At 51.8% G+C, this 21,123-nt stretch overlaps 1 protein-coding gene across 4 annotated transcripts in view; it reads left to right on the top strand.

Annotated features, from left to right (window-relative positions):
* The first annotated feature begins 6,139 nt into the window (after positions 1–6,139).
* The window catches only part of NAP1L4 (nucleosome assembly protein 1 like 4), a 49,542-nt gene continuing 34,558 nt past the window's right edge, over positions 6,140–21,123 (top strand). For 2 of the 4 annotated variants that reach the window (XM_066379862.1, XM_066379889.1), the window contains exons 1-2: positions 6,140–6,222; positions 20,398–20,428. In XM_066379862.1, the coding sequence (XP_066235959.1) occupies positions 20,415–20,428 (14 nt within the window). In that variant the 5' untranslated portion in view covers positions 6,140–6,222; positions 20,398–20,414. Of the gene's footprint in view, positions 6,223–6,433; positions 6,502–9,154; positions 9,298–20,397; positions 20,429–21,123 lie in introns of those variants that run through there. The other 2 variants (XM_066379881.1, XM_066379872.1) reach the window with 2 other exon arrangements.

Raw genomic sequence — 21,123 nt, 5'->3', positions numbered from 1 at the left:
ACAGACCTGCCCGTCCCACGCTGTGCGTCTCTCTGCAGGGGATGCGCTGGGGCATTTCTCTACAGCACCGCGTCACAGATCTGCCCCGTCCTGTGTCTCTCCTCCAGCCCGTCTTGTTACTGCATCCTAATCTGGGTGCCACGGGCTATGGAGGGACGCTGGAGTGTTTCCTCTCTTCTGCCAGCTCTGGGGGTTCCTCAGTGGGCAGCAGCAACCCTTCAGGGCCAGGATGGTTGGGGTCCAGGCGTTCCGAAGCTGTGGGGTTGGAGAAGTTACTCGGGACGGGGATGATGATGTCTACCCAGAACACCGCGGGGTCCGGGCAGTGCCGTTACTCAGTGACACAGAGATGAGACACGGCACCCCCGGTGGGGAGGAAGCAGACAGGGCGGCCCCTGGAGGGGGACTCACGGGGCTCCTACCTACACAGAGGCAGGTAGGACGCTGGGAAGACAAAACCAGGGGCCATGAGGACGCTGGGTTCTGACCCCACGCTTCCAGCCCTGCTTGTCCTTGACATCAGCATCTGAGGACTTCGCGGCAGATGGCTCCCGCCTGCCTCCCCCTCTGAGTTCACCGGTGGGCTGCAGAGTGGCGTGGTCAGAGCTTGCCTGTGGACCGGTGGACAGTGGGAGGGTGGGGCAGCAGGCACCCTGTGGAGGAGGACTGCTGTGGCCGCAAACCACGGGCACTAAGGGGCCTCAACTTGTCAAGAGTGGGAGCTCCTGGCTAAGAAGGAGCCGGCCCCGCGGAGATCCCATCAGCTGGTGTCCTGCAGTCGGGAGGAAGTCAGAGGACTGTGTCCACCAGGTGACTGAGAAGTGCCCCGCCAGAGAAGGCCCAGGACAGAGGTGAGGATGCCGTTCAGAACGAAGGTGGTACTGAGGGTGGAGACAGGAGCCTGGTTCTGTGAAATGGAGACCAGCTTCGTCGCTCGGGGCTCTCGGGAAGCCTCCTCGCAGGTCCCCAGAGCCTGTGGTCTGGCGCATGCGGACCCAAGGAGTCTCCCAAGTGCTGGGAACCCACATTCCGGGGCAGCCAGGGGGCTGCTGTGGGGGTTGGCATCTCGCCCCAGGTGGCCGGAGACTCGGCCTGAGCTTAGGAGAGAGCTGGTCCCTGAGGGGAGAACCCCCCCCAGCACTGGGCCAGGCCTCAACCCTTCAGCCCTAACCCTGTGTGGCCGGTCTGGAAACCCAAGGACGCCTGGAGCAGGTGTCCAGCCCAGAATCTAGCGGGAGACCCCCCTGCAGTGGCCACGCCCTGAGATTTTTCAGAACAGCTTTGTCCTGGGTTGAAGAGTGGCCTCCATCTGGAATTCCACAATGTGACCGTATTTGGAAATAGGGTTTCAGCAGCTGTAAGTTAGGTTAAGATGGAGTCACACTGGAGGACCCTCAATGCAGTATGACCGGTGTCTTTATAAGAAGAGGAGAAAGACATGCACACAAGCCATGTGACAAACAACAGAGGCAGAGCCTGGAAGGACAGGGTCACTGGCCCCGGGACGCCTGCAGCCCCAGAAGCTGGGAGAGACCGGCAGGACCCCCCCCCCCCTGCAGCTTCCAGAGTGTGGCCCTGGGACACCTTCATGTCACACTCGTAACTGTCCAGACTGGGAGAGAATCTACTTGTGCCGTTGAAGCTGCCCAGTTAGTGGCGTTTGGTGCCGCAGCCCTCAGGAAACCGGCGGCGATAGCGATTCTCGTATTTTGTTCTCTTTAACCGAAAAACACTTGATGGCTTAAAGGTTCATTTAAATTCATCCATTCGTGGCTATCACGGGACGGAAAATACAGTCACAATGCAGGCAGGCACGGACTGCCGCCTGATTTCCTAAGAGACATGACTAAGAGGTTTTGCAGGTTCCAACGAGCCACGCGGTACACAGCCAGCTAGCTGCAGGGGACCCCGACTCCCGCTTCTGCTGGGAAATCCAAGACCCTGTGCCTGAGATCTGAGATGTCAGCTCCCAAGTAGACTGCTCGGGATGGTAATGTGGGTGTCATCGTGCCTGGTGCCCCCCTCCCCCATCACACCCAGAACAGCCCGCCCAAAGCATCACCTGCCACAGCCCTGTCCCTAAATCTCTGTCATGCAAACGTGCGCCTGCCCGGGGAACCTGCCAGGAGTTCACCTCCTGGGGTGGGGTGCGGGGGAGGGCTCCCAGGGACTGTCTTCAGGGACATGAGCCACCCTGAGCTATCTGTAGGTCCTGGAATGCAGTGTGCTGCTCAGCGCCCAGCCCACACCCTGCCCTGCCTGCTGGTCCACTCCTTCCAGTTCTCAGGTGGCAGCAGGGCACCCCTTCCTCTAGGAAGTCTGCCTGGCACTTCCTTCTAATGGTGGGGACCGGGCAGGAGGCAGGGAGAGAACGTGCCTGTGTCTCAGGAAAGATGGCAATGGGCGCCTCCATGGAAATGAGGCGGGGAGGTGGCAGCAGTTGTTCAAGGAAGGTCTCAGAGGAGGTGGCCATTCAGTTGGACCAGAATGACAGGAGCCAACAAGGGAAGATGTGGATGAGGACTTTGATCTCACTCACAACCTCCCCCAAATGACCTTCTTGCAAATCCATGAGACCCCCAAAGGGGCAGGCCAGGGGATGTGTACTCAACCTTCCCAGGCCTGGCCTTTCTCCAGGCGGCATCTGGGCCAGAAGTGGACCCAGGAGTCCTGGCTCAGAGCCGTCCTGGGGTCAGCATACAGGCCCTGTGGTGGCTGCTGCCAGTCACCCTGAGCCCCAGGGCCTGTGGGGGGATCAGACGTCACCCGGGGCAGGATGCAGGCTGAGTTCACCCCGGACAGAGTCCTGAGGAGAGCCTGGGAGGCAGGGACTAAAGGACAAGCCTGGACTTCAGCTCTAAGACCCTCCCCCCCACCTGTGACCTCAGGCGCTTGGTCCCCCATCACCACCAGTGCTGGTGGGGAGGTCGGAACAGCCAACACCTGCTCCAAGCTGACCACCGGCCCAGTGTCATTCCAACCTGCCCCTCAGCCTTACTAAGCAGGTCCACAAGTGCCCCTGACATGCAGCTGGGGAGACGGAGGCCCAGGCCGAGGGCCACCCAGCCAGAGTTGGTTAGAGCACAGACATCTGGTCCCAGGGGCCAGTCCAGGAATGCCTGCCCCTTTACCCTGCCCTCTGCTGCGTGGCCCACTGGCCAGGAAGGACATCTGACCACCTTACTGTGCCGAATGGTGGCCCCCAAGAGATAGGTCCAACCCTAAGTTCTGGTACCTGTGTCCTGGGCGTTTGTAAATAGGGTCTTTGTAAACGTCATCAAGTTAAGATGAGGCCATTAGGGTGTGGGCTGATGCAGTGACTGGAGTGTTCTTTTAAGAAGACACAGGGCACCTGACCCGTGGTAACCTAGTGGATGGAGCATCGACCTGGAGTGCTGAGGTCTCCAGTTTGAAACCCCAGGCTTGCCTAGTAAAGTACCTAGGGCAAGCAGTCAACGAACAACTAAAGCAGGGGTCAGGAACCTATGGCTCACGAGCCAGATGTGGCTTTTTTGATGGCTGCATCTGGCTCGCAGACAAATCTTTAATAAAAAAAAAATAACGTTAAAAATATAAAACATTCTCATGTATTACAATCCATTCATTTCCTACCGCTCCTGTTCATGGTTGCTGGTAGGGCTGTAGCCAATCACAGCTGTCTTCCGGGACAACAGCAAATTTTTATTGGATGATGCGTAATGTACATGGGTCGTTGTATGGCTCTCACGGAATTACATTTTTTTAATTTTTTTTTTTACAGAAACAGAGAGACAGTCAGAGAGAGGGACAGATAGAGACAGACAGACAGGAACGGAGAGAGATGAGAAGCATCAATCATCAGTTTTACGTTGCGACACCTTAGTTCATTGATTGCTTTCTCATCTGTGCCTTGACTGCGGGCCTTCAGCAGACCGAGTAACCCCTTGCTCGAGCCAGCGACCTTGGGTCCAAGCTGGTGAGCTTTTTGCTCAAACCAGATGAGCCTGCGCTCAAGCTGGCGACCTCAGGGTCTTGAACCTGGGTCCTCCGCATCCCAGTCTGATGCTCTATCCACTGCGCCACCGCCTGGTCAGGCTCTCACGGAATTACATTTTAAAATATGTGGTGTTCATGGCTTTCTCAGCCAAAAAGGTTTCCGACCCCTGAACTAAAGTGAAGCAACTATGAGTTGATGACTTCTCGGTCACCTACTCCTCTCTCCTTTCTCTATAAAATCAATAAATAAAATCTTTAATAAATGAATAATTTAAAAAAGACAACATAGGGAGCCCTGGCCGGATAGGTGGGTTCATTAGAGTATCCTCCCTACACACAAAGGATGCGTTTGATCCCTGGTCAGGGCACATACAGAAAACAGATCAACGTTCCTGTCTCTCTCTCTCTCTCTCTCTCTCTGTCTCTCTCTCTCTAAAATCAATGATGATAATAATTAAAAAAGACAACACAGTGAGACACATGTGAAGATGAAGGCTGAGAACTAGTGTGATGTGGCCACAAGCTCAGGAGTGCGTCAACCCCCCCCCCCCCAGAGGGGGGAGAACTGGAAGAGGCAGAGGTAGGAAGAGGCAGGAAGGACCCTCCCTTGGAGTTTTCAGCGGGAGCCCAGCCCTGCTGACACCTCAATTTCTATTCTAGTCTCTGGAACCGTGAGAGGACCCGTGTTCATTGTGCTAAGCCCCTCATTTTGTGGCGCTTCGTTGTGGGAGATGAAACAGCATTATCAACACCGTCACAAACCGCAAGTATGTCGCCCACCTTCCTACCAACTCACTGAACTGGCCCAGGGAAAGTCCCCACCACCACAGCCAGTCCACCTTTCTTAGATCCCCCAAGGAGCAGGCCCAGCTTCCTGCCCACTGCGGAGCCTCCCAACTACCACAGGTGGTGATGAGGGGCGGGGCAGCATCCACAGGGGCTCCACCAGCTCCATGCCAACAGCGCCAATCCTCAACATCTGCCCAGGGCCAGAGCCAGATCCCTCAAGGGGTTGGAACCTTTATTCAATATGAGGAAAGACCTCCAAACTTGAAAATGCTGGCTTTCTTCTCTGCAGTAGAGTATGTCTCCCTTCCCTGCCCACCCCCCCCCAGCTCTGCCACACCCTGGCCAAGACCGAAACAAAATGACCAGAAAAGCCAGGTAAAGCAGATGTCACACAGCCTTCCAACACAACAGCCACATCAGCAAAGAGGCTGGGATGTGTATGTCATGCCTGGGTGTCCCCTGGCCACCTTGACCTTTTGTCCTCGAGAACCCCCCAACCAGGGGCCTCCGGATGGTCTCACACCCACGCCTCCCCCCTACACACACCAAACGCCACAGGACAGGAATGAACACCTTGCTAAAAATTAGAAACTTTCAAAAGCAACCCCTACGCAAAGAAAGTCAAGTTCCTGAAAAAATGAAACAGAATGAAAACCCCTAGTTTTAGGCAGAGTATGGAAACGAACCCCCCCCCCCAGACACACACACACACACACACACACACACACACACACACACACACACACACACCCAGCAGTAGCCTGGGGGTGTGGTTTTTCTAACTCAACTGTCATCGCACGCAAGTTGAGAGATTAGTGCTTATCTACACTCTGGGGGTCCCCCAGCCGCTGGCAGCCCAGCGGCCGCACCTGCAACCGCCCGCATTGGGACGGAGACGCAGAGGCGTGGGCCTGGCGCTGCGGGAAAGAGACCCAGTGCACGCGGGACGAGCGGAGCTGGGACGCGCCCGCGGACTGGAGGACCAAGGCGGGGAGGGGGTCGCCTTAAGTCCGCGGGGCCACCGCACACATGACTTGGGGTCTGGGAGGGTGTGAGAAGTGTAGGTGGGTCCTACCCGGCACCCGGAAGTGGGGCGCTCGGGCGGGCTGCGGCTGGCGCCCTCCACGTGGGCTCCGCGCGCATCGGCCCCTAAAAGACGCGGAAAAAACACGAAGGGAGCGAACACGCGCCACCGCCCCGCTGCCGCCGCAGCCGCACACAGTATATTTGCATATGTCTCGCGGGGCTGAGCGCGGCGCAGCCTCTGATTGGCCGTCACCGGCGGCGTCGAAGCGTAGTTGACTTGCGCCGAACCAGCCCAATCGCAGCGCGCTTTCCTCGTGGGGGGCGGGGCCAGGGGGCTTGGCCAATGGGGGGCACTTTTGTTGGCGGCCACGGCGGCGCAATCCCAGGAGCGAGCGGAGCCCGGGCTGTCGCCACTGCCGCAGGAGGCGTGAGGTGCGGACGCGCGGTCTCGGCGGGCTAACGGCGCGCTGGGGGGGGCCGGCGAGGTCTGGGGGGGGGGCCGGGCACCGGGGACACCGGGCGGCACGGCCATCGCGGGCGGCGGCGGGGGCAGGGGCGGGGCCGGGAGCGCCCGAAGCGGCGGCGGCGGCTTGCGGGCGGGCCCGCGGGGGGACCGGGCCGGACCGGGCCGGGCCGGTGGCGGGTGTTCCTCCCAGCTCCGCCCGCCGCTGAAGGTCAGAAGGCTCTTTGTTCCGCGCGCGGCGTCCCCGGGTAGGTGACGGCCGCGGGCCGGGCGGGCCGGGCTCCCGGGGCAGCGCCGAGCCGCCGACGGGCCTTTGTTTTCGGACCTGGCGCCGTCCGGGGGGTGCGCGGGCCGCGCTCGGCGGCTCCGGACGTGCGTCGGGCGGGCGGGGCCGCTGTGTTGGCCAGGAGACGGAACCCGCGCGTCCGGGACCGTGTCGGGGAGACACCCCCCCCCGCCGCCGCCGGCGGACTCGGGGTTCGGGCCGGGCTGCGGGCCGGGGGCCGCGGGAAGCAGGACCCACGTCCCCGCCCCCAGAGGCGCGGCCGGTCGCCGGGCACGTGGCGGGAGGAGAACGGTCCCTGCGCTTCTCCGGGTGGGACGGGGGGCAGCGGTCACTTGGGCGCGTCCCGACCCGACTGCTCAGCCGCCGGTTCGTCCCAGGAGGGGCCTGGTCCGGTCCGGCCCGGCCGGGGGTCTGGGGGTCAGCGTTCAGCCCGCAGCCCTCGGGCGAGGGGCGCGCACCTGCCGCCGCCGCCGCCTGCGGGGGTGCCGCGTGGTCCCCTGCCGCGCCCTCCTGCGTGGCCCTGGGAAGGGGCTCGTGCAGGTTCCTTGTTCGCGCCCTGAGACTCAACTGTCGGGACGGGGAGTTCCGAACTTTTTTGTGCCCCCCCCCCGCCCCGCCCGGCACGTGACAGCATCCTGCGGTCAGCACGGCACCCCTAAGGGACGCGCGCTGCGGGTCCACGCCGGTTCCTGCGCGCGGGCCGCTCCTCCACGCCGGGCCCTGCCCGGCGGACGGGGACCTCTGTCCCCTTGTGTCCCCGCGCGTCCCCGCTTCCGCCGAGGGAGGAAGGAAGTTTTTTTTCTCCTGTTGCTTTAGAGGAGCATTTGAGCCAGTGCGTCGTTCCCAGCTCGTCCTTCTGGGGCTCCGCTAACTGCTCCCCGTGGCGGGATTGGGAGGTCACTTCAGCCTGCGGTTCGTGTTCGCCCCCTGGGGTAAAGAAGGTCGGTGGGGGTCGAGCCCCGAGGTTCCAGAGCCCCTTGTGCTGGTCCCCTTGCTAAGTGGGCAGACTTGGCAGGAGAAAGAACTCCCCCACCCCCAAAAAACACGAGTTTGCTCTGCTTCTGATGCTTTTCCTGCTTGTTTTGGGACAAGGAAAGTGTTTTCTTCTCTGGAGGGAAAGTGTCCTGTTCTGGGGTTGGAGAGGGTCAAGTGAAGATAAGATCTTTTTGGCTAATAAAAATAGGATTGCAAAACAAATTTCCTAAAGACCTGTAGTGACCAAAGGGCCTCATTCTATAGATAAAATAGGTGTAGGAACTTAATGTTCCCAGGTTTTACTTGGGAACGTTTTCACTAGAATTTTAAGGTCTCTTCTCATGGTATGATGACAATAATTCTCTAAAGCAATTATTTATAACTGTGTAAAGTAACTGCTTGAACGCTGTAGCACTGCCATAAATACCTAATATTACATGTGCATTGCAGTCGTTTTCCGGGTTGACCAGTATTACTGAGGCAGAGTCTGCACTTACCTGTGTCTTTCCATCATTCAAACGCTGTTGTGAATTTTGTGTTTTCAAAACATACTGAATGATGACTGGAGAAATGAACTTCTTTGCAGTAGCTGTTTTATTCACTTTGGGTGTGATAACCTCAGTAAACTGAATTCTGACTTTGAGGCTTGTTATCCTCTTAAAATGTCCAGGTGTTGTAGTTTTGTGAATTGGTGGTTTAGATTACCAGACTCTTCTGTGGAATTTTGAGTTGAGGCGATTTTATCTGTGTGGGGTTGTTTACGATTTCACAGAGATTAAATACTTAAGAGTTGGGGTGTGTGGTTTCTGTTCACTTGTCAGGTTTTTAGCAGCCTCTTGATGCCAAGAGCATGTCAGCTCGCCACGTATGCAGTTCTCTGACCAGCCACAGTTAGGATTGTGGTCTTTTCCATTTTTCTTCTTTTAGCAGCTGATTGCCTTTTAGTAGCAGGAGGAGGTGACCTCAAATGTACACATGTAAAGGCATAATGGAGTTCAAGATTAACTTTCAGGCCCTGGCTGGCTGGCTCAGTGGATAAAGTGTTGGCCTGGCTTGTGGACGGCCCAGGGTCAGTTCCCAGTCTGGGCAGACAGGAGAAGTGACCATTTGCTCCCCCCTCTACCCCTTCAGCCAGTGGCTCGATGGGTTGGAGCTTGTTGGCCCAGGGCACCAAGGTTAGCTGGGTTGGTCCGAGTGTCTGCCTCGGACACTAAAAACATAGCTGTTGGTTTGAGCATCAGCCCCAAACGGGGCTGTGGGGTAGACCCCGTTTGGGGTGTATGCGGGAGTCTGTCTCACTTTCTCCCCTTCTCTCACTTAAAAAAAAAGTTAACTGTCAGAGTTTTTCTTCCTTGCTTGCAGTTTTCGATGTTACTGTTTCAGTGAACCCATGTTGTTGGAGAACCTAGATTGTTTTGTTTGTTTTGGGTGAATAATATCTGTGGGCAGGGGGATAATTTAAATTCCCTGGCAAAATTCCTTAGCGCATGGAGTCGGTGCTCCCACTGATGGCCTGTACTTGACTACTAGGGCAGCCGTGAGGAGCTGGGTTTGGTCTGACACGCTTACTTTTTTGTTGTTTTTTATTTTATTTTTATTTTTTTAAATATATTTTTTAAGATTTTATTTATTCATTATAGGGAGGGAAGAGAGAGAGAGAGAAAGAAGGGGGAGGAGCAGGAAGCATCAACTCCCATATGTGGCTTGACCAGGCAAGCCCAGGGTTTTGAACCAGCAACCTCAGCGTTTCCAGGTTGACGCTTTATCCACTGCGCCACCACAGGTCAGGCAAGCCCAGGGTTTTGAACCGGCGACCTCAGCGTTTCCAGGTTGACGCTTTATCCACTGCGCCACCACAGGTCAGGCCACGTTTTTGTTGTTTTTTTAAAGGGAAATTACACTATTTAGGCATCCCAAGTGAAAAGCTGACGTTACTTAATTTGACTTTTCTACAGCCAGGCTGAATTAAAAGTAGGAGGTAGCTGATGTCGAATCATTGCAGGAAGTCGCTGTCCCCTGGCCTTAGCTTATTTTGCGTAGCATCTCCTAGTTTAGCAAGTATTTGCTTCCCTAAACTGCAATTGTGAGATTTGTCCATGAGCACCTAGTAACGGCAGAACCTTTATTAATGGGCAGTGAAGACTTTTGTGTTTACAAAATCTTAAAGAAACCGTTTGTGATGGTGCAGATTATTTATTTATTTTTTTATTATTATTTTTTTACAGTGACAGAGAGAGTCAGAGAAAGGGATAGATAGGGACAGACAGACAGGAACGGAGAGAGATATGAAGCATCAATCATTAGTTTTTCGTTGCGACACCTTAGTTTATTGATTGCTTTCTCATATGTGCCCTGACCTTCTCATATTGCTTTCTTTTCTTTTTTTTTTTTAATTCATTTTTTTTTTAGAGAGGAAAGAGAGAGGGAGAGAAGGGAGAAGGAGCTGGAAGCATCAACTCCCATATGTGCCTTGACCAGGCAAGCCCAGGGTTTCGAACCGGCGACCTCAGCATTTCCAGGTCGACGCTTTATCCCCTGTGCCACCACAGGTCTCATATTGCTTTCTCATATGTGCTACAGCAGACCGAGTAACCCCTTGCTTGAGCCAGCGACCTTGGTTCCAAGCTGGTGAGCTTGGCTCAAACCAGATGAGCCCGCGCTCAAGCCGGTGACCTGGCGGTCTCGAACCTGGGTCCTCCACATCCCAGTCTGACACTCTATCCACTGTGCCACCGCCCAGTCAGGCTTTTTAAAATTTTTTTACAGAGACAGAGAGAGAGAGAGAGTCAGAGTGAGGGATAGACAGAGACAGACAGACAGGAACGGAGAGAGATGAGAAGCATCAATCATCAGTTTTTTGTTGCTACACCTTAGTTCAGGGGTCTCAAACTCAACTCAGCATGTGGGCCGCAGAGCAAGATCACAGCCGTTAGGCGGGCCGCACTAGGTCTACAAAAGGCAACTGTTACGCAACACTTTTCTCACTGCAGTTGAAAACAAAAAAAAAATCAGTACAACAAGCACAATTGTACATGCAGTTTACTCAGTGTCACAAAACAACCAGAAACTGTAGTTCGCATCTCAACTGCTGTTAACTAAGCTAATATCTAGCTAGGATGCTAGAGAAATGAAAAATACAAGTAGGCCCCTAGGCTTACTTAATTTTATCCAAAATATTTTGAACTTCGTGGATTAGTCCGCGGGCCGCACAAAATTGTTCGGTGGGCTGCATGCGGCCTGCAGGCTGCAAGTTTGAGACCCCTGCCTTAGTTGTTCATTGATTGCCTTCTCATATGTGCCTTGACTACAGGCCTTCAGCAGACCGAGTAACTCCTTGCTCAAGCCAGCGACCTTGGGTCCAAGCTGGTGGGCTTTGCTCAAACCAGATGAGCTCACGCTCAAGCTGGCGACCTCGGGGTCTCGAACCTGGGTCCTCCGCATCCCAGTTGACGCTCTATCCACTGCACCACCGCCTGGTCAGGCTATTTATTATTTGATGGCCATTGGTGTTTTACCCTGCCGGCTGCTTTGCTTTGTTTGCCACTGAATTTTAAATTTCACCAGTGTTTTGTAACTGGAGAGGCAGTGTGTTTTTGTAGCAAGAGAACTACAAAAGATCACTTTGTGATCTTTACCTTTTGATCCTAACCATGTGTTGCCTTAAATTTCCTCTTACAAGTATGCTCTGTCAGCTGTTGTAACTAGTGTGCTTCCAGTCTGTTCCCTCTGGTTTTTTTTTTTTAATGTACTCTTTATTTTATTATTATCCCCAAAAGCCTGTTCAAAAACAAGACTTCTGTTTGATAGTTTTGTGGTAGAAAGATTATCCTTACATTTCAAATACTTATATAGAAAGGTTGTAGAATGCAGTTTTGTTCTAATTTGAAACGTTAATTGTTTGCTCACTTATCACAAAGTAGCTTTCAGTGCTTTTGCACCCATCCATTGAGTTATGAGCACCTTCTCTGTGCTAGTTCCAGGTTCTGGGACATCACAGTGAACAGAATAGAAGGCCTTTCCCTCGTCGGTTTCTGCAGTGGAAGACAGACTGATGGGTTGGATGGTGCTTTTGGGAAGAAAAGTAGAGGGAAGGAACAGGAATTTGGAGTTGTGACTTTAAATAGGGGACAGGACCTGGCTGGGAACCTCAGTTGGTTAAAGCGTTGTCCCAAAACAAGGTGTTGCGGGTTCAAGGCTCAGTCAGGACACATACAGGAAGCAGGCAGTGAATGCACAGCTAAGGGAAACAACACATGAAGGCCTCTTTCCTTCTCTCCTTTAAATAAGGTGGAGGGGAAAAGCCTTACTGACAAGGTGACAAGGTCTTTAAATATGATACTTAAGAAAAACTGAAAAGTTTGCTTTATTCATTCTTATGCTAATGAATTGCAGAAAACAGAGAGCAGAGGACACAATTGGAATTACAGCAATGAAGACCCACTGTGCCTTGAGTGAAAATGGGAGAATTGGCCCCGGCTGGTTAGAGTGTCGGCCCGGCATGTGGACATCCCAGGTTCGATCCCAGGTCAAGGCACACATGAGAACCAGCCATCTGCTTCTCTTCCCTCCCCTCTTTCCCTTTCTCTCTCTCTCTCCTCGCATAGCCAGTGGCTCTGTTGGCCCAAGCATTGGCCCCAGGCTCCGAGGATAGCTGTGTTGGTCTAAACATCAACGCCAGACGGGGTTTGCTGGGTAGATCCCAGTTGGGGCACATGCTGGAGTCTGTTTCACTATTTCCCCTCCTCTCACTTTAAAAAAAAAAAGAAGAAAATGGAGTATTTTGGTTAAGGAAAGGAAATTGTTTTTTTACTCTGTTTCTGAAAACAGCTTGATTCTAGCAAGTTTTTAAAAAGTTCACTCGTCTGGTGGGAGCTTGATTTTGTAAGCAGACATGGCTTTCCACGTATCTTCAGAAACTGCTTGTGAGCCTCTCAGGTGTTCATGGGGTCCCTCGCTGTGCTGTGTACAGGCGACACACGGGCAGTGTCACTCAGCAGCACTGAACGAAGGAGTGAAGCAGAGATTGCTCAGCCACTGTCTCCTGGCCGCCCCACACTGGGCACAGGGATTGCTGTGCTGAGCAAGCAGACAGGTCCCTGCCCTCCTGCAGCTCGTTCTGCTGTGGGCAGACAGACACGGTCCATTATCCATTCTTTCCTTAAAACATAGTAAGAAGCAGTTTCCAGTGTACACAAAAGTAGTAGTCTCCCATACCTGATACATTGCTGTATTAATTAATTTGTTGCCACTCTTAGTTCATCTGAGAACATAAATGATTAAAAAAAATTTTTTTTAAAGAGGTAGATGAGGGGGCAGGCAGGGAGAAAGATAGGAATCATCAATTCTTCATTGTGGAACTTTGAGTTGTTTGTTGATTGCTTTCTCATATGTGTCTTGATTGGAGGGCTCCAGGAGAGTGAGTGACCCCTTGCTCAAGCCAGCAACCTTGGGCTCAAGCCAGTGACCATGAGCTCAAGCCAGCGACCTTGGGCTTCAAGCCAGTGACCATGGACTCAAGCCAGTGACCTTGGGCTTCAAGCCAGTGACCTTTGGGCTCAAGCCAGCGACCATGGGGTCATGTCTATGATCTTGCACTCAAACTGGCGGGTGACCTTGGGGTTTCAAACCTGGGTCCTTAGCATTCCAGTCCGATGCTCTATCCTCTGTGCCACACCACCTGGTCGGACTTTAATTAACATTTTTGATAAACACCAAGAGAAGGAAGTACATATATGTTAGGCCAGGGGTCCCCAAACTTTTTATATAGGGGGCCAGTTCACTGTCCCTCAGACCGTTGGAGGGCTGGACTATAAAAAACTATGAACAAATCCCTATGCACACTGCACATATCTTATTTTAAAGTAAAAAAACAAAACAGGAACAAATACAATATTTAAAATAAAGAACAAGTAAATTTAAATCAACAAACTGACCAATATTTCAATGGAACTATGGGCCTGCTTTTGGCTAATGAGATGGTCAGCGTGCTCCTCTCACCGACCACCAACGAAAGAGGTTCCCTTCCGGAAGTGCGGTGGGGGCCAGATAAATGGCCTGAGGGTGCCATATGCGGCCCGCGGGCCATAGTTTGGGGACCTCTGTGTTAGGCTATCAATTGATACATGTGATTGAAGTCAGTTTGAACATAATTTCAAGACTATCTGTATGAATTAAGGTCCTGAGTACCTTTTTTTAAAAAAATTCCTAGTAGATTACAAGTATGGGTGAGTGTTGTGTTTAACAAGGACATTTACCATTAGTTCCGAAACTTACCAAAGTTATTTTGTCCTTTAGGTTGTTTTCACTTGCCTTATGGCATATTGATTGCCACAGTCACCTCCTAATACTAAGAGATGCAGTGACAGAGTGGGTCAGAGCAATGTAACTGGTGGGACTGTCCCAGGGCTGCACGTACTGGCTGGGTTCTATGGGTGGGGACGTTGGGATGTCCTGATTCCTTCCTAGAATAGGTGGCTCCTTGTCCCTCCCGATGTGGTCTTCAGGCAACCTGCCGGGTACTGCTAGAGGTTTGGACCTGGACCTGGGGCAACAAGACTCCTCCTTAGGTTGATAGGGTGGGACTGCTGTCCCCCATTGTTCATGGAGCTCGTGGGAGGACACGCAGGACCTCTGACTTGATTAAGGCCTGATGATAAAGGCATGAAGATTTGGATACATTCCTCAGCTCTCACACCTTTCTCTCCCCGGAGTGGCTCAATATGAAACAGTATGATTACTCTAGTTGTACACTAGATATTTTCAGTTTCAAATTAAGAATTTAATGTTATCTTGGATAATTTGCTACAAATTTTTTTTTTTTACTCTTTTTTTTTTTTTTTTCTTTTTGTGTTTTTCTGAAGCTGGAAATGGGGAGAGACAGTCAGACAGACTCCCGCATGCGCCCGACCGGGATCCACCCGGCACGCCCACCAGGGGCGATGCTCTGCCGCGACTGGAGCCACTCTAGCGCCTGGGGCAGAGGCCAAGGAGCCATCCCCAGCGCCCGGGCCATCTTTGCTCCAATGGAGCCTCGGCTGGGGGAGGGGAAGAGAGAGACAGAGAGGAAGGAGGGGGTGGGGGGTAGAGAAGCAAATGGGCGCTTCTCCTATGTGCCCTGGCCGGGAATCGAACCCGGGTCCCCCGCACGCCAGGCCGACGCTCTACCGCTGAGCCAACCAGCCAGGGCACAAATTTTTTTTTAATTAAAAAAAAAAGAAATTTTCCAATGAAAAGAGTTGTATTGTTTGGGGTAAGAGTAAGTTAATCCATAAGTAGGGTTGTGAGTTATCTTACATAAATGAAAGCAAAGTGTTCGTTTGTGCAGTCGGTGTGCATGCCAGGCCACACTTAGGACTGGAGGCTCCTGACGGAACCTGCACTTCTGCATTCTTTGGAAATTTTAGAATATTCTTTTACCGGGTATCCTTTTCATATTTTAACCTGATTGCAGTTTTAGAAGTAGGAAACCCTTCTGATGAGGCTTGGGACTGTGGTTTCATAAAATTGAGAGTAAACTCAGCCTACTAGTATTCAAAAACAAATGAAATGGGTGGTTATGTTTCTGAAACCTGCAAATTTGCTCCTTTCCTGTAACTTCCTGTTTTGCCTGTAGTGGGGATCGCTGAACAAAAGTGGGTGATCGCTGACACTTGACTGTTTGAACTCCAGTCTTTTTCTTTTTTTTTTTTTAACTGAGACAGAGAGGGATAGATAGGGACAGACAGACAGGAACGGAGAGAGATGAGAAGCATCAATTATTAGTTTTTCGTTGTGGCACCTTAGTTCATTGATTGCTTTCTCATATGTGCTTTCACCATGGGCCTTCAGCAGACCGAGTAACTCCTTGCTCAAGCCAGCGACCTTGGGTCCAAGCTGGTGAGCCTTGCTCAAACCAGATGAGCCCGCACTCAAGCTGGCGACCTCGGGGTCTCGAACCTGGGTCCTCCACATCCCAGTCTGACGCTGGATCCACTGCGCCACTGCCTGGTCAGGCAAAACTCCAGCCTTTTTATAATGTCATCACTGCTCCTTTGATAAAGGGAGCAGTGTTTAAAGTCATTTGATTGTTGGTTTTATATCAGGTGATAGATGCAGTGCTCTATGAGCATATTGCAGTTCAGACAGAGGAGAGAGGCTGGTATGGTCATGTACTAGGCATTTTACATGTGTAATTCTGTCCTTAGTTTTTGGACATTGAAACCAAGGTTACACAGCTAAGAGGTGATAGGGACAGGTCTCAAACCCAGATCACAAGTGGGTTATTGTGTGTCTTCTTGATTAACTTTTTTTTTAAAGAATGTTATGTCCAGTTTAATTGTTTTGCCATCATGTCACCAAAAATAGGATTAGAAAGTAGCACACACCTTTACTTTTGTGGAAGTTAAGTGGATCGTTGTGTATCAGTGGGCTTTATTAAACTGAAGTGTCATTCCATGGGCAGGAGAACCTCTTTGGCCCGGGTCTTGCAATGGGTGTTTACTCATTCAACAGATACTGTGCACAAGACTGTTTCACACCCTGGGACTGCGTGATGAGCAGGCTCGGAGTGTGTTCACGCTGCTTCTCAGTTTTGGGTTTCCTGGGAATGCTGGTGAGCCGCGGGTTCCTGACCCCGACGGAGCTCCGATTGTCCTGAGACGAGCAGGTGGAGGTGGCAGCAGGAGGGGGACTGGACGGTGGGCGTAGGGAAAGGCCCGGAGGGTCTGGATGTGAAACACGAGCATTTTAGTCTAAAATGGAACAAAGAATATAGAGCAGGGGTCCCCAAACTGCATCTCCCTCAGGCCATTTATCCGGCCCCCGCTGCACTTCCGGAAGGGGCACCTTTTTCATTGGTGGTCAGTGAGAGGAGCACATTGACCATCTCATTAGCCAAAAGCAGGCCCATAGTTCCCGTTGAAATACTGGTCAGTTTGTTGATTTAAATTTACTTGTTCTTTATTTTAAATATTGTATTTGTTCCCGTTTTGTTTTTTTACTTTAAAATAAGATATGTGCAGGCCCTGGCTGGTTGGCTCAGCGGTAGAGCGTCGGCCTGGCGTGCGGGGGACCCGGGTTCAATTCCCGGCCAGGGCACATAGGAGAAGCGCCCATTTGCTTCTCCACCCCCCCGCCCCTCCTTCCTCTCTGTCTCTCTCTTCCCCTCCCGCAGCCGAGGCTCCATTGGAGCAAAGATGGCCCGGGCGCTGAGGATGGCTCATTGGCCTCTGCCCCAGGCACTAGAGTGGCTCTGGTTGCGGCAGAGCGACGCCCCGGAGGGGCAGAGCATCGCCCCCTGGTGGGCAGAGCATTGCCCCTGGTGGGCGTGCCGTGTGGATTCCGGTCGGGCGCATGCGGGAGTCTATCTGACTGTCTCTCCCCGTTTCCAGCTTCAGAAAAATACAAAAAAAAAAAAAAATATATATGTGTAGTGTGCATAGGGATTTGTTCATAGTTTTTTTATAGTTCGGCCCTCCAACGGTGTGAGGGACAGTGAACCGGCCCCCTGTGTAAAATGTTTGGGGACCCCTGATATAGAGAATCCTGCACAGGCACCTTGGAAAGATGGAACTAAAAGACTGTGAGACTGCTGTAGGTGCCTGGTTTACAGAGGACCGACACACCCCTGACCCGAGCACCAGCCATCTCTCCCGGTCTGGGAGCCCGCAAACGTGCCACACCGTCCCTGGCTTGGATGCTTCCCGTTAGCACTCTGCCCTTAAAAGCAGCTGCCATTGGCGCCTGTGTGTCCCAGACTGCAGCTCCTCTGCTGCCACGCTGTGTCTGACAGCTGGAGCTCACCTCTTTTCTTTCAGGTTGACAGAAACCTGAGTTCACGTCTTGTAGCCGGGTGCCCTGGGCTTTGGTGTTTCACCTTTGCCAGCCTCAGTGTCCTCCCCTGTACTCTGGGGATGCTTCCCCCCTGGGCGAGGGGGGGAGGGTATGAAATGTGGGCGGGTGCCTGTCACAGGTCCCTTACTAGTGCAGGGGGTGTCACATCGCATGTGGCTTGATTCTTGTTGACTGGGTGATGAAATGGAGTGTGTTAAGCTGGCAGTGACATTGCCTCAGCAGAGAGCAAGTGCCTCCCTTTCAGCCTGCAGTGTGAGTGTGGGGTCTGCAGGAGGGCCCCTGGGGAGCGTCTGTCTGTTAGACTGTGAGGAGCTTTGATTTTGTGGCCAGGTCATAGCTGGACCAGTGGGTAACCTTTCGTCCCCTTTGACCCAGCAGTCCTGCTGTTGTCATACATAGAGGAACTTAGGGATGGGAGCCATGTGAGCTCATGCAGATGTTATCAAAGATCAGAGGGGAACCTTCAGTAGTTCAGAGCTGCCAAATGCTAAGGGTATCAACTCCACTAACGTCATCAAATTACCTGCCTTACGTCTGGGGAGGGCAGGGCATGCTCTTGGGAGGACAGTGATTGCAGCTCTGCGTGTCACACACTGCAGACTGAGCTTTGAACAAGAGTGGGGAGGCAGACGGAGCTGGTAAGTGTGGGAAACAGGCTTCCTGTGTGGAGTGACTGGAGTCAGGGAAGGAGGGACCCTGCGCGAAGTAGTCTGGGGTGAGTGCTGCCGGCCACTGTAGGAGGGGCTGCGTCACGATTTTTCTTAGTTTTCATCTGCTTCCTTAAATAATTCAGCTTTTTGTGTGTGCGTGTGACAGGGACAGAGAGGGACAATTAGGGGCAGACAGGAAGGGAGGGAGATGAGAAGCATTAGTTCTCCGCTTTGGCTCCTTAGTCTCCTTAGTTTTCATTGATTGCTTTCTCATATGTGCCTTGACTGGGGGGCTACAGCAGAATGAGTGACCCCTTGCTCAAGCCAGCGACCCTGAGCTCAAGCTGGTGAGCCCACACTCAAGCCGGATTAGCCTACGCTCAAGCCAGCGACATTGGGGTTTCGAACCTGGGTCCTCTGTGTCCCAGTTCGCCTAGTGAGGCTCATTTAGCCTTTTAAAAAAGATAGTGCTACATGTAACATTTTAAATTTTAAAAATAATTCAAGGCCCTGGCCTGTTGGCTCAGTGGTAGAGCATTGGCCTGGCGTGTGGATGTCCTGGGTTCAATTCCCCATCAGGGCACACAGTAGGAGCACCCATTCTCTCTTGCCCTCCTGCAGCCATAGTTCTATTGGAGCAAGTTGACCCCCGGCGCTGAGGATGGCTCCATGGCCTCTGCCTCAGGCGCTAAGAAGAGCTCAATTGCTGAGCAGCACCCCAGATGGGCAGAGCATCGCCTAGTGGGCTTGCCGGGTGGATCTTGGTCGGATGCATGTGGGAGTCTGTCTCTCTGTCTCCCCTCCTCTCACTGAATAAGAAATAAAATAAAAATAATTCACGTTTTTTTTTGAAACAAAATTACCTAAGAAAAATGTAGTTGAGGTAAATTCAAGACAATTACAAGTCTTTTCCAATTGAAGCTGTTTGTTTTAGAAAGAGAGGGAGGGAGGAACTGACAGAAAAGGAGAGAGATGAGAAGCATCAACTCATAGTTGTTCATTGATTGCTTTCTCCTGTGTGTCTTGACGTGGTGGTGGGGGCTCCAGTCTAGCCAGTGACCCCTTGCTTGAGCCAGTGCCTTGGGCTCAAGCCAGTGACCATGAGGTAATATCTATGATCCCACACTCAAGCCAGCAACCTCAGGATTTCGAACCTGGGTCCTCAGTGTCCCAGGCCAATGCTCTATCCACTGTGCCACCGTCTAATCAGGCAAAGCATTTTTCTCAAATATGAAGTTTTCTTGTTGTTTTGTATTACCTTACAGTATTCTGATGGAGGGGTTTGGACTTTGCTGAAATGCCTGCAAGTGAAACTGACCAGTTGTCAACCAGGAACAACCCTTCAGGAATACTCTGGAGTGTATTTATTGCATCTAACATTAAAGGCCCTTCATCACCAAGCCTTTATTATTTTTTTATTTTAGTGAGAGGAGAGGAGGCAGGGACAGACTCCCACATGTGCCCTGACCGGGATCCACTCAGCAAGACCCCTAGGGGACAATGCTCTGCCCATCTGGGGCGTTGCTCCATTGCAACCAGAGCCATTTTTTAGTGCCTGAGGCAGAGGCCATGGAGCCATCCTCAGCACCCGGGCCAACTTCGCTCCAATGGAGCCTTGGCTGCAGGAGAAGAGAAGGAGAGAGAGAGAAAAAGAGAGAAGGGAGAGGGGTGAAGAAGCAGGTGGTTGCTTCTCCTGTGTGCCCTGAGAATCTAACCCAGGACATCCACACACTGGGCGGACGCTCTACCATGGAGCCAACTGGCCAGGGTCCACCAAGCCTTTATTTTTATTTTTTCAAGCCTTTATTTTTTGTTTAAGGAGTCTTTATACATTTAGATAGGGTTTCGAAATTTTATTATCAAGTTCTTATAAAAAAGTGAATGTTCTAGAACCTACCTTTAATATTTATAAGAAAAGTCACTTGAAAAGTTTTATTTGTGTTGTGAAAGTGGGACGATGTGGAATTTTACACAAGCATGGCACCTTCAGTGTCAAAGTAAGAACGTATAGAATAAACCAGTCACGTCTCCTTGAGTTAGTAACTGGCCAAGCCCAAGAACATACTCCTGTGGTTAAAATTTAGAGGAAAGGCAGATTATAATAGATTGTTCTGAAGTCTGGCCATTTTAGTACTGATGAGAAGTTTTTTATGAGTGGAGTATGCCCACGCTGAAATACACAGCTCCAAGTAGAATCTGAGTTTTGACACGTTGCATCCAGGGTAACCAGTACCTGACCGGAGAGCTCAGATCCTTCCCCCAGCCCAGAAAGTTCCCTCCCGCCCTGCTAGTAAGTAGGCTGTGCCCTGTAGACAACACTGGTGGGAGAATGCATTTGACAGTTTTTTTGTTTGTAAATGTTTAGTGATGTTAATTGTTATAAATTTTTTTTTAATTTATAGGATATAAAAACATTCAGATGGCAGATAACAGGTAAGCCTAAATGGACTTTATTTATTGGAGTTTACATTTTAGCTAATGAACCACAGGCAGACCATATTTGTGAACATTTGAGGCTTTAGCTGATGGCTCTTTCTGTGTTTTTCCCTGTGTATTTGAGCCCATAGAGAAATTACTTTGACATGCAATGTCTCAAATATTGATACTTAAAACCTTTTGTGGGAAGTGATCCTTTTGCTCTTCTGGGTTGAATGCCCCCAGGTAAAGTCCTGTGATTGACTTGACACCATCCTAACATTCTGTAGCCTCTATGGTCAAGTGAAAACTTTTATTTTGTGGAGCATTCTGAAGGTCACATTTGGTTGTGTGTAATGTTTTATGTGGTTTATTTTTGGTAAGGGAGGTGTGTCAGGCATCTTTGAAAAAAAAATATATTTTTGTTTGTTTGTTTGTTTGTTTTCCTGAAGTTGGAAACGGGGAGGCAGTCAGACAGACTCCCTCATGCACCCGACCGGGATCCACCCGGCACGCCCACCAGGGGTGATGCTCTGCCCATCTGGGGCATTGCTTTGTTGCAATCAGAGCCACTCTAGCGCCTGGGGCAGAGGCCAAGGAGCCATCCCCAGCGCCCGGGCCAACTTTGCTCCAATGGAGCCTTGGCTGTGGGAGGGGAAGAAAGAGACAGAGAGGAAGGAGAGGGGGAAGGGTGGAGAAACAGATGGGCACTT

This window comes from Saccopteryx leptura, chromosome 1 (assembly GCF_036850995.1).
Source record: "Saccopteryx leptura isolate mSacLep1 chromosome 1, mSacLep1_pri_phased_curated, whole genome shotgun sequence".
NCBI classification, from domain to species: domain Eukaryota; kingdom Metazoa; phylum Chordata; class Mammalia; order Chiroptera; family Emballonuridae; genus Saccopteryx; species Saccopteryx leptura.
Note: the sequence above shows the minus strand (reverse complement) of the source record. Positions and strands in the feature narration are given on the sequence as shown.